Genomic DNA, 12,615 nt, shown 5'->3' with positions numbered 1-12,615 from the left:
GGCAATCCATATAAAAAAATTTAGTTACAGAAGGGTAAGTTGATATTTTTTATTTCTGTAAGAAATATGTGCTGTAAATTATTCTTTTATTGGTATAAAAACTTTTTCATTCTTAATAGTAGAAAAAGATTCATTATAAATTTGTATGAATCCAGTGCTTCTGATATCTATGGATATATGATTGGATGATAATTTGATTAAATTTTAGCCTTCTTTGGAATTCTTGTTATTTTTTATTTGGACAGTGTTTACCGTAATCTTGTTTCAACTTTCTAATATGTTTTTAATTTTAAATTTCCAGTCACTATGGCATTGCATGTCTGCTGTTCTTGGTCATGATAACAGTCGAAAAGAGATCTGAATAATGGTTCATGTTTCCTTTCTGTGTTTTTTGCAGATGCTAAGCACTGAAAGTGGGCATGTAGCTGTTGCCAGTGGATTCATTATAGAAATTACACACTCCTCCATTACTGTAATGAGTCAATGCTCCCTTAAATGTCATTCAGTTCCTATGTTTCGTTAATTTGAAGTACTTTCAGTTTCAAATCATCCAACATCCCTTTCTCTTGAATATTTAGATTTCTCTGTAGCTACCTTATTGCTTGTTTTTCAATATCTTGATTGAAACTTTTCCTGAAATCTTCATGTGATTTCAGATGTTTGATATTAACACTTACCTGCTAGTATTGCTTGTATTGTTTACAGATTTCTCTATCACATCAACTAAGATTGGCAGGCTGCAGAGAGGATGAATTGAGGAAACTTTTATGGCGGATTGATAAAGATGAAACAGCATCTTCATATGCAATAATGAGGTGTTTGCTAATTTCTGTATGCATTGATCCCAAGTGCTTAAGATGGAAATATAGTTTTGGTTAAAATTGTTCAGTTATTCACAGAAAAGTAAATTGGTGGTAGTAATGGTAGTTTAAGAATACAGATGTGATTTACCCCTGTTAATTCTGTCCTTTACTATTGTAATAATATACAAGTGCTCTGTGGGTTTAAGTTGGACATTCAAAGTGCTAGTAGACAATTGTAGTAGCTAGTTGGGAGATGGACAAAAATGATTCATTCAGAAAATTTCATGTCTATTCTGTTGCAGTTTCTTCTTGCTCTTGCTTTTGTTGTTTTGTTCTGTCTCTTTCCTTGGACACCGTTTGGTGCTCATGTTGCTTACTGTTTACTGCTTTGCTTCAGCGGTCCCTTGGACACTTTAGTTGGTCTTTTGTTGGACATTTATACATTTATCTTTATCTTATCTTATCTGTTCTACAAATGAAAACAGATGCTAAAGCATAACTTGCAGCAGAGTGTCTTTGATTTGTTTTTTTCTCTCTTAATCTTACTTGCATGCAATTACTGTGATCATTATCTGTTGTGGGATTCAAATTCACAAAGCACTGAGGTGACTCTGAGTGGATTATTGACAAAAATTGGGAATTTTGACTTTGTTATGCCACAAACTCTTACATTGAGTGCAACAGAATTAGTTAATTTAGTGAAATGTTGGAGGTTTGATACCAACTATTTTGCATGTATGTGTCTAAATTAGGCTGCAAATAATCGCCATGTTTCTTTTTTGACACAAATCGTTCATATGGTGCTGCTTTATTAGGTTCAATTTGCTGCGGCTGTTTGTAAAAAGCAATTCTGATGATCATCGTAGGAAACTCATAGTCGACTTGCAGGTGAATGTGCCAGTTCGATTTCTATGTGCTAGCAATCTTGCAACTCAGCTTTTTCAGATATGATTTATCTGGATACCTCACTCATTATATTTCTTATTGTTTTGCAGCCACCTAGGTTTGATAGTGGAACCATCCTTAGTCAGGACCCAGCAATTCTGTATGCCAGATCTGCAAAAGATCTGAATGGCGATCAACGTCGAGCAATACATAAGGTTCTCTTTGTCTTTGAGTCTCTGTTCTCAAATATAACAGTGCTAAAATATTAGGTTAACACCTAAAATATTAAACACACTAAATATTCTTTCTATTGTTGTAAGTGTTAAAATGGAATTGAGAAAAACTGCAACATAAAAACGATATTGTCGTAACTTCTAGCAATACATAAGGTTGTCTTTTTATTCAAGTTTCTGTTCTCAAATATAATAGTGCTAAAATAACAGGGTAACACCCAAAAGATAGACATAGTAAATATTTTTAATGTTCTGTACCTTGTAAGTATTAAAAGTAGAATTTAGAAAAACTGAAACGTAAAAGCATTACAGTATACAATATTGTTGTTACTTTTTTATATAATGGACAGGTGTCTAATTTTAACCAAATCTTTCTTATCTAAACAATTGGTATTACTTCAGATGCTTTCGGCGAAGGACTATGCACTTATTTTGGGAATGCCAGGGACAGGGAAGACGTCTACTATGGTGCATGCTGTGAAAGCACTTCTTGCACGTGGCTCTTCCATTTTGCTCACATCCTACACAAATTCAGCGGTTGATAATTTACTACTAAAATTGAAAGCTCAGGTTAGTTTGTCCCAATTTGAACACATTAATATTGAAATTGTTTGCACATCTTGTGCTTGTTCAAGCAACAAAATGAGACAAGGTTATTCAACCTCCTTATGAGCAACCACACTAGAAACAACAATTGGAAGACCAAGAGTCATAACTTAGAATCCGCCTTTTACAATGAGACAAATACAACCAATAGAAGACCAAGAGTCACAACTTAGAATTCCACAAAGATGTCCCTTTTGGGATTTGAATTAGGGTATCCACAATGAGAACTCGTTGCTCCAACTGCCTATGCTAAACCCCTTGGACAATTTGAACACATTATGAAAAAGTCATGTTGAGATTATAGAATCAAAAATTGCACAGCATACACACTAATTGACAGGGCACTGAGCAATAGCTCACTTCATAAATAATTTGTCAGTTTTCCAGTTCTCTATCAGGATATATACTAACCCTTGGAAACACTAACACATGATTGTTAGTTGATAATGTCAAGGTGAACGTTTTATTTGCAACAAGGAAAGAGCTAGGAGAGATCCCTTTGTAATAGCCACTTACATATTTTGTAGAAAAGCCTTACGATTGCATTCAATTTTAGCATATCATTTGCATTGTCCTGAGTTCTGCTATGGGGTCAGAACTATAACAGTAACTAGCCTGGTTATAATTATAGGTAAAACATTTGGGTTGGACAGAATTCAATCTCATATTGGTTTTGATTTCATAGAATCCAAATATTATATTGTAAAAGTATGTAACCTTTATATGGAGCATTGTTTTTATTAAGATCCAGGAGAACGGTGGAGAAATTCAATATGTTATTATTGAACGAAAGCACATTGAAGAGTATTGTTTGTTCCAGTTATTCTCTCTGTGAATTATAAATTATCATTTCTCCATTTTTTGATGGATATTACTGGTAATAAAATGAAAATAAAAGTATAGTTTTTGGTGGGGTCTTGAGATATTCTTGACGTAAATGTTATTGAGTGCAGGGAATAGATTTTTTAAGGCTTGGTAGAAATACAGCAATACATAAAGATATACACGATTTCACGATTTCAGGTTTGATAATGAACCTTAGCTTTTAATCTTGCATGTAGATAGAGAGATTGACCTTGATTTTCTATTAATGTTATCATTAGCATTGAACCTTGTATGGTTCTTTTCATTTTGTTGTAGGAATGGGGATAAATTCTGTCAAAGAGCTAGAAGCACGAATAGATCAAGCTTGTGTTGTTGGAGTGACATGCCTTGGAATAGGACATCCTTTACTTGCAAAGAAAAGGTTTGATGTTTGCATTGTGGATGAAGCTGGTCAGATCACTCTACCCGTAAGCCTACATTACCTCTGGATCCATATCAATTTCACTGCATAATTGATACTTGGAATCTTTTAGAAGGAAAATGAAATCATTTAACAAGTATGTAGCATAGTGGCTGACTAGCATATGAATATTGGATGAACTTGTCAAATTGTAGTTATCTTTTCTTAGATAACGTTACATTATTCTAAAGCTTGCACTAAACTACACTAATAGTAATATTAATTAAATAGCTGAAAAATATGTGTGGTAAATATAGTGCAACACAAGGTTCATTGGTGCAGTAGCAGGATGAACTTCCTTAGTTTTCTCTTCTATCATTCTCCCACATGAAGAGCCTAGTTTGATTTGATTGTTTTAATGGTGGAAATTTTTGTTTGGTGGGTTTATTGAAATCTTTGGTGACTTCTTTTACCTATCTTATAACAGAGTAAATTACAAAATTGCATCTACTTGTCTAATTCAGAACCCAGGTCAAACAATGTTCCTGCTCTCTTCCATTGGCTATTATTTACTTTCTTTGGGCGCACAGCATTTCATACAACTATGAGATTATTCAATGCAAAGCAACAAGCAGAAAGCAAAACCAAAAATTGCACACCTATATAATAGAAATTGTAAAGCTTTGAAATTGCAATTAAAGGAGATGATTTCTTTGATGGACAAGCTTGCAGAAATATACAGTATAACAGTAATAAGTTGCAGCCACTGACTTTAAAATTCTCAATATTGTAAGCACTTTATTTGACATTCTCTTAAGCTTACCTGGTCATTCTCCAAAAGTGGAGGAGTTCATCAAACATTGTAATCCCAATACAAACTGGACAGTTTCTCTGTACCTGGAATACCATTTTCTAAGAAATCCATAGCTAATTGCTAGATTCCAGGGCTTAACAATGTTACATGTTCCACTTTGTAGTGTACCAAATTGCCAGACATATTTTTCTTTATTGTGATTTCAAGGTCTGTGTGTGACAAAGGGCAGGATGACTTTAACCAACAATTCATATCCCACAGGATTTCTGAAAGCTGAAGCTTGGGTTTGGGTTGGGCAATTTATACCCTAATTGCTGGTGTTGTGGGACAATTACCTCTTTTTATTTTAGATATTGAAGAAAGTTTACGAATATGGCTCACTAGAAGCAATTGAGTACACGAGACTATCATTAGCTAGTACATAGTACTAGTATTAGAGAAGAACATATATATCAACATTAGAAGCCAAATATTGAAGTACAATAGTCACACCTTAGATTCCCATATAGGGCATCACTTTTTGGGATTTCAATGTGTGTGTCAGAGATGAGAACCCAATGATTTAACTGATTGTGCTCAACCTTTCTACTAATTTTTTCGATAAAAATTTCAGTCTGTTAATAAGGAACCGTACATTAAAATAGAGGTCATGAAAGGCAATGATCTTTGTAGAGAAGCGGAGCCAGACAAAATGCCATGCCTCTATTATGATAATAGATAGCATCTATAATTAGTTAATGGTTATCTATTTGTAATTTATAATTTTATTGTAAATATTAGAATGTTTCTAATATTTAGTTAGGCTGTAGATAACTGTTTGTTTTCTTCCAGCTAGAAGAGAAAGATTTTATTCTTTATGATTTCCTAAGGAAACGTCATTTCATTCTTTTGTATATAGTGACCTCTCGATCTATGTTAATATCAAACGAATATTTTCCAATTACTTCGTAATATGGTATCAGAGCATGGTTGAATTTTTTTTGAAAATAATAATTTCTTATTTAAATATTCGACCTTTATTTTTGAAATTAATATTTTCCTTATCTTACCTCCTTCAAAATACCTATGTTCGACTAGGGTTTTTTGAGATCAGTGTTTGCAGATTTGCCTAATCAAATTGCGATTTTTGGGCAATTTTTTCTTGCAAATCGTGATTTCTTGGTTTGAATTTTTTTGACTTATCTAGTCGTTTTTCTTGCGATTTCTTGTTCTGCCCGCATCTACAAACACATTCATTCAGCACCTTTTTTCTTGGGAGCTCGATTTGACAGAAAATCGTGGCTTCACTCCACTCCCACGCGTTCTCAAGAAGCGCCATTTTTGGTGTCTAGATCCTCAAAATCTTGTGACATCTCTACAACTCTTGTAGCATCTCTACCAAAAATGTCTTCATGGAAAATCTGACGTTGTTTTACCTGCAAATCGTCATTTTTCTGCATTTTTTCCTTCTATGGCTACCGACTAGGGTTTTGTTCGAAAACCCTAATTTTTGGGTTCGTTTTTTTTTGATTATAAATTCTTGATGCATTTTTTGAGAGCTCAACTGGGTTGTCGTCAGATTTTTCTGGGTGCCTCAATTTTCATGTCTCAATTTTCAATCCAGTGGATTAAAAAATGGACAACATATTCTTTTTGGGTTTTTTGAGCTCTCTTCTGGGTACCCCTTCAATTTTTCCAGGTCTTGAGTTTTTTTTACATTGAAGTACATGCCTTCACAAGTTTTCACGCTTTTTCATTGAAAAACATGCTATGGCATCTTTGACTAATATTTTGCTCGAGGGCAAATTCAAAATTGAATGGTCAGAATTACAACACACAAAAGTAATGGATTCTAACAATCTTTGAATATTAGGATACTGATCAGATTGTTCTAGGTGTTAGACAATGTCTGACTGCGCCTGGTATTGATTAGGATACATGGGATCTGAATAATTGAGAGGTGGTCATGCTTCTCAAATTATTCGTAGCTAATGATCAACTTCCTCAGATTCCATCTGGCAAAACAACTGCCAAGATGTGGGCACATCTTAAAAATCTTCATGAGACTTCTGACAAAAGCAGAGCTTTCTTTTTGAAGAACACTCTATTTTCTATTATCATGGATGAGCGAACATAACTCTAGGCTCACTTAACATAGTGTAACACAGGGAAGCGTCCACCCCCTCCCTTCCCCCCTCCCCCCAAAAAAATAAAAATTGGGCCGTCTCGGAGACGAGGACATCCTTAGGATGGGGGGACAACGTCTTGGCGTTTCGGGTGGCGCCACTTAGAGTGCCACCTCCGCCAGAGACGGCAAGACGTCTTTGAAATGACGAGACATCTCCTATGTGTGGGTGTGGGGGGATGCAACGAAGTCTTCTTTATTGCGGGGGATGCGACGAAGTCTCCTTTATTGTGGGGGAATGCGACAGAGTCTCCTTTATTGTGGGTGCGTGGAGACTTGTAGTTTTTGTTTGCATTATAATAGTATATACTTGTTTTGATATCATGATTCATGGCACATGATACTAATTGTAATCATCTTTATGTCATGACTCATGAGTCATGACTCATATGATCATTGATTACTTGTAGATAGTAGAATCTAGATACTCATACTATTGATCTGAAGACTGATATATAGACTAATATTTGCTGATGTTCAATGTCAATCTTCATTGTTTGTTTGTCATTTGGTCAAGAATCATGATGTTCTAGTTCAAAACTTCAATCCAATGTTCAATTTAATTTTTTTTTATCATTTAAGTTTACTGTTTTTTACTTCTTTATATGATAATATCAAGTTATATTGTATAATTCTTGTTCATATTTTCATAACTAGCATTGTAAGTACCATATGTATAGTATATACACCCTTGCTCCCCTCGCCATCCCCCTGTCCCCCGCCATCATCCCCGCCCTGTCCCCTGCCGTCCCCAAATCAAGGTCCCTTTGTCCCCCTGTCTCGAAAACTTGTCCCCCCATTCCGCTGTCCCCCCATCTCGCAGGGCGGTGTAACTATGACCTAAAATAGGATTGAAAAAATTTGTGATCAGTTGCTTGCCATTGGTCGCAAAATGGAGGAAGATGACATTGTGGTTATAACCCTTAAAAGTCAACCCAAGTTCTACAAGCATTTTATCGAGACTCAACATCACTTCTTCTGGTGTAGAATTGTATATCTCAATCAACAACTGAAGTTGAGTGTGCTTTATGTCTCTAGCAACTACAACTTTGCTGCTCATCCTTGTTATTTAATCTCTTTTATTCTTCTCTTCTCTGTATATAGAGATATATATTAAATCATTGTAGTAGCATATATTTATATACTCTTATTTTTGTTGAATCTTTTTTTTTTTGTCCCCTCTTGGGTTATGTGTACCGTTTCCCCTCTCATCTTTTCAAGTGTTGGCCAAGTCTACAATGATCTGAAGTTCACAGATCTTTTCACACTTTTGCTTTAGCAAGATCGGTGGAAACAACAATTTAATAACAGTTCCAACTCCACTTCCACAGAGCAAGCCTTTGCTGCTAAATCCTTTCAGAAGGATAAAGGCAAGTCTCAGTAGTCTTCTTAGCAGAAGTCCTCCGCTCCAGCTTCAGAAGGCTCTCGGAAGAAGAACATTCAATGAAACTATTGCCACAAATTTGGTCACATGAAGGTTGAATTTTGGAAACGCTTAGTTGCCCAATCTAAGCAGTCAGGTTCGTAGCCCAAAGAAAACAATACAGAGCACACTAAGCATATGGAATCTGCCTTTTACACCTTCTTGGCTAAAAGACCTGTAGATCATGTGAAGTTGTCTGCCTGATATATTGATTCAGGCGCCTTTCATCATTTCACCCTCCGCAAAGATTGGTTCATTAACTACTAGTCTTATTCAAATTATGTTATTTTTGGTGGCGGAGAATGTTAATGTTTAGCATCAGTAGAAATAAATGATGCATGTCTTGTTAAAATTAATGGAACTTTTGCAGATGTTTACATTCCTATAAATGATTCTATTTGGGCAGATTGCTAGAAGAGCAGACTTATAGATTTCGGTGTGTCTTCTAATTTGCAATCTAGCCCTCCCTTATACCTAACTCAAGGGGCATGTTCATTGAATGGACATGTCCCTCTCAAGGTTGGCCTATTTAACAACATAATTGTTTCCTCAAGATTGAGTGCGCATCTACAAGGAAAATGCCGATCTGTCTAAAGGGGACAATATGTTCTAGTGACCAATACTTAAGGGAACTCATGCATCCAGATCAGACTGATCTGAAAATCAGAACACTTGTCTTGTCAAAGTTACAAAGAATTAACACTCCCTCTTAACTTGATAAGATAAGTGATAGAAACATATCTAGCAACATCAATAGAGATGATTAAGCATAGATATACACTCTATACCTTTCTGAATTTCAAGCATGATGTATCATTAGACAAATGGTACCTGAACACACATCATATTACAAATCTTGTAATATAAGTTATCACCGGAGCTTGTGATCAAATCACTAAGCATCGTTCGTAATACAAACTATCAAATCACCTAGGCTTGTAACACAGAGTGTTTGACAAGGCTTGTGATATGAAGTATTATCTAAACTTGTGATAATAGTATTGCATAGAATGCAATACTCAGGATAAAAACTAGAGAATAATTAAATTCTCCCTTTACCCAAGTTGTGACGTCTGGAGTTTTAAAAAATGTCACTGTCACAACATGATCTTGATTTCGTCCAAGATCTAGATTCTACTAGCAATCCATTACTAGAATGCCTTACAAAGGATAAAATCCAGAGAATAATTAAATTCTTCCTTTATACAAGTTGTGACTCATAGGCACACAACATGATCATGAATTAAGATTTGCCAGTACATTGGATAAAATCCGGAGAATAATTAAAATTATTCCTTTATCCAAGTTGTGATTCATAGACATAGAAATGCCTCCATCACAACATGATCTTAAATTCATCCAAATCTACCAGTAGTTCTCTACTGGTCAGAACATTATCTCAGAGATCGTCACCTCTTATAATGTCTTTATACAAGTGTTCATTATTTTAGAGATCGTCACCTCTTAAATAACAAACACAAATGGTGAAGCCCCATAATAGCCAATATCTTGACAATAATATAAATTATTATAAAAACAATTCAATCATTCCTAGATCTTTGTTGAGATGATCACTCTCAAAGAGGTTTGTTAAGAATACCCACTTTCTAATTTCCAATACTTAAGGATAAAGTCTAGAGAATAATTAAATTCTCTCTTTATCCAAGTTGTGATTCATAGATATCAAAATGTCTCTTTCACAACACAATTTTGAATGTATTCAAGATTTGCCAGTAGTCCTCTACTGATTTAAAACACCATAGGATCATTTGCTATCACGGCAAATTCGTGCTGGAAGATTGTTTTCTATTACTGCAAACTGATGTTGCAAGACTGTTTGCTGAGAAATGCTTCCACACCATGATGTTTATAAAGGTAGGCCCATCAGATGGTTGCTCAATTTAGATTTCCCAGACTCCTACTAGATATCAAATCTTCCGAGCTCATTATTCAAGGTTTGCCTTGATGAGTTGTCAGACTCCCTCTGAATCCAAAAATTCTTTCCTACAAGAACATTCTTCAAAAAATCAAGGCATATACTCTTCTTATAAGAAATACACATGAGAGATATTATAGACATAAGGTAAAAGAAGAACTCAAGTACAATAGATACTTATCTTTTCATCATAACCTTAATGAAAGCTTTTGTACTTTATGAGTATACACCAACTTGACATGGTACATTCAGTTTGAGTTTGTATGACCTAGATCTTGGGGAGTCAACTCGATCTTCTAACTACTCTCTCTAACATATAACCTTCTTATAAGATGATACTTATGATTCTCTGTTACAAATTCTTTATTACTCGGGAATCAATAAAGCATGGTCTACTCCCTCTGAGTCAAGATTCACCATTGCAGATCATTTAGCTTCTCCTTTTGTCAGGAAGGCGTACCATGCTAATATCCATGATCTTAGTGTCACAAAATGCTAATAGCTAAATAGTCATAAGATTATATAGAATGCATCTTTTCTATGTCCATAATCATTAACACTCCCTCTTGGACTTGAGGGAAGATCAGAAATGCCTTGAGTAAAATGATCTGTAGTCTTGTCATGACCCCTTTTTTAGTGTCATGCTATTTTTCAGTGAATTTGCCTATCATGGACTCTTGTAGGTAGATGATTTTGGTGAGAGAGTCATTCTAATGATTATTTGGGGATTGAACGGTCTTATTTGCTCATGGAGAGATGGGGTTTATCATATTTTTATTTTATGTGTTATGCGGGGCCAAAATATTATAATTTTGAGTTGAGTTGCACTTTTTATTTTATAAAGTTACTTTTTATATAAAAGTGCATGACAAAGGGATTTCGTAAGAATATTTTATGGATCCTTTTAGAAGTTCTTAGTGGCTTCTTAGAAAAGTGCATAAATAGAGTGCTTGGCCTCTCATTTGGACATCCCATGACTTGAGTTTACACTACTTTTTCCTTTGAGCATTTTTGGCGCCATCTTGGTCTGTAGATTGTCATTTGATCATTAGGAACGGAGTCTCCTAAGGATTTGCATAACCGAGGAGGTGAAATATCCTTTGAAGGGTTGCACTTTGGAAGTGGTATTCAACTACTTCAAGTTGGGCTTATTTGGTATTTAGACATTTCCAGCAGTGTTCAATTTTCAGCCTAGACATACATTTTTGCTCATATCTTATTGTTGGCTGGGAGTTTGATTTTTATTTTCAGGGGGAATTTTCCTTGGAGCCTGGCAATTATTTCTATACTATTTTCGACACCTTTCAGCCTAGTATTTATTTTTGCCCGGTGTTGTACTAGTCCGTACATGTACGGCTGTACCTGCAGGCCGTACGATTAGCAAGTCTGAGGGCAGGTTGGAGTTGCATTATCATCATTTCGTCTTCAGCATTCAGTCTCCAACGTTCGCTCAATCTAGGTTCTTTCATTTCAGTTTGTAATTGCAAGAAATTCTCAGTTGCATTCAACTAGTAAGGGTTTGTTTGTAATGTGCCATGTTGTAATGCTCTGAGATGAAATCGCATATCATATGTAAAAGCATTTGGTTATCATAGAATGAATATATTGGCACTATTTTACATCAACTATTTGAGTAGATTTGTTGTATTATCATCATTTATCTTCAATGATGAACTCCCTCTCAAACAAAATAATCGAGTTTGTCTAAGATGATAGAATCATTGGTTCTTATTCCAAGGTTCCCTTTTATAGTGGATCAAACTTATTCTGAATGGGAGTTTCCTTTCAGTAGAGCGGCATTCGACTTACTCGCTGTAAATTCTCCAAATGTCTCCATATCTTATGATTAAAAAAAAATCGGACACTCTCTGATTCTGAGTCTTGACTGGTGCCAAGAAAACTTTCTAACTTGATGCCATCTCCACTTCTGGAAGAACACGTAAGCAATTACCAGGAATTGACAAACAATTCCATATACTACTGATCACAGAATGGAATTCATCAATCAACCTGATACGTCGATTAATCATTCGCATTATCACTTATTCTCTTAATCTGGTTATGTTTTGTTGGTTTTGCTATGGGTGTCGATTAAATGAGACCATTCCCACAAGTCTCACCATTTCACATATCAAAAGTGGTTCTCCTCTTTGCTAGTTTAGCCCGACATATATCATTCAATATTTTCCTTGATGGAAATGCCACGTCAGATGTTTGCCACATACGTTGCCAACTGGGAGTAGTTTTTCCTTGATTTGTTCACAGTCTGATATTATCTCCTCATATCATAGTCCTGATCCCAAGAATAAAGTGCAATCGATCCAATTCTTTAGAAATAGAATTGCAGACTTTGATCCACGCAACATTGCCATTACTAAATTGCTATTCCCTGCTAATTTGATCTATTTTTGTATTTGTTGTCGTGGTATCCATGTGGAATTCAAGTGCTTTATACACGACGACACTTTCTTGTCCATGTGTCAATTCGACCATCTAACATTTGGGAAGTTTGGTGTTATCCAATCT

General features: G+C 35.3%; 1 protein-coding gene across 1 annotated transcript in view; it reads left to right on the top strand.

Moving 5' to 3' along the window:
* The window catches only part of EMB2411 (DNA replication helicase), a 171,751-nt gene that overhangs the window by 98,373 nt on the left and 60,763 nt on the right, over window positions 1-12,615 (top strand). Inside the window, exons 20-26 of the mRNA XM_089799309.1 lie at window positions 398-472; window positions 706-815; window positions 1,619-1,691; window positions 1,799-1,903; window positions 2,324-2,491; window positions 3,481-3,550; window positions 3,668-3,819. Of these exons, the coding sequence (XP_089655435.1) occupies window positions 398-472; window positions 706-815; window positions 1,619-1,691; window positions 1,799-1,903; window positions 2,324-2,491; window positions 3,481-3,550; window positions 3,668-3,819 (753 nt within the window). The remainder of the gene's footprint in view (window positions 1-397; window positions 473-705; window positions 816-1,618; window positions 1,692-1,798; window positions 1,904-2,323; window positions 2,492-3,480; window positions 3,551-3,667; window positions 3,820-12,615) is intronic.

Source organism: Cupressus sempervirens, chromosome 9 (genome assembly GCF_028749045.1).
Source record: "Cupressus sempervirens isolate cs-2001-9-10 chromosome 9, ASM2874904v1, whole genome shotgun sequence".
Lineage (NCBI taxonomy): Eukaryota > Viridiplantae > Streptophyta > Pinopsida > Cupressales > Cupressaceae > Cupressus > Cupressus sempervirens.
This window is presented reverse-complemented; position numbering and strand designations above follow the sequence as displayed.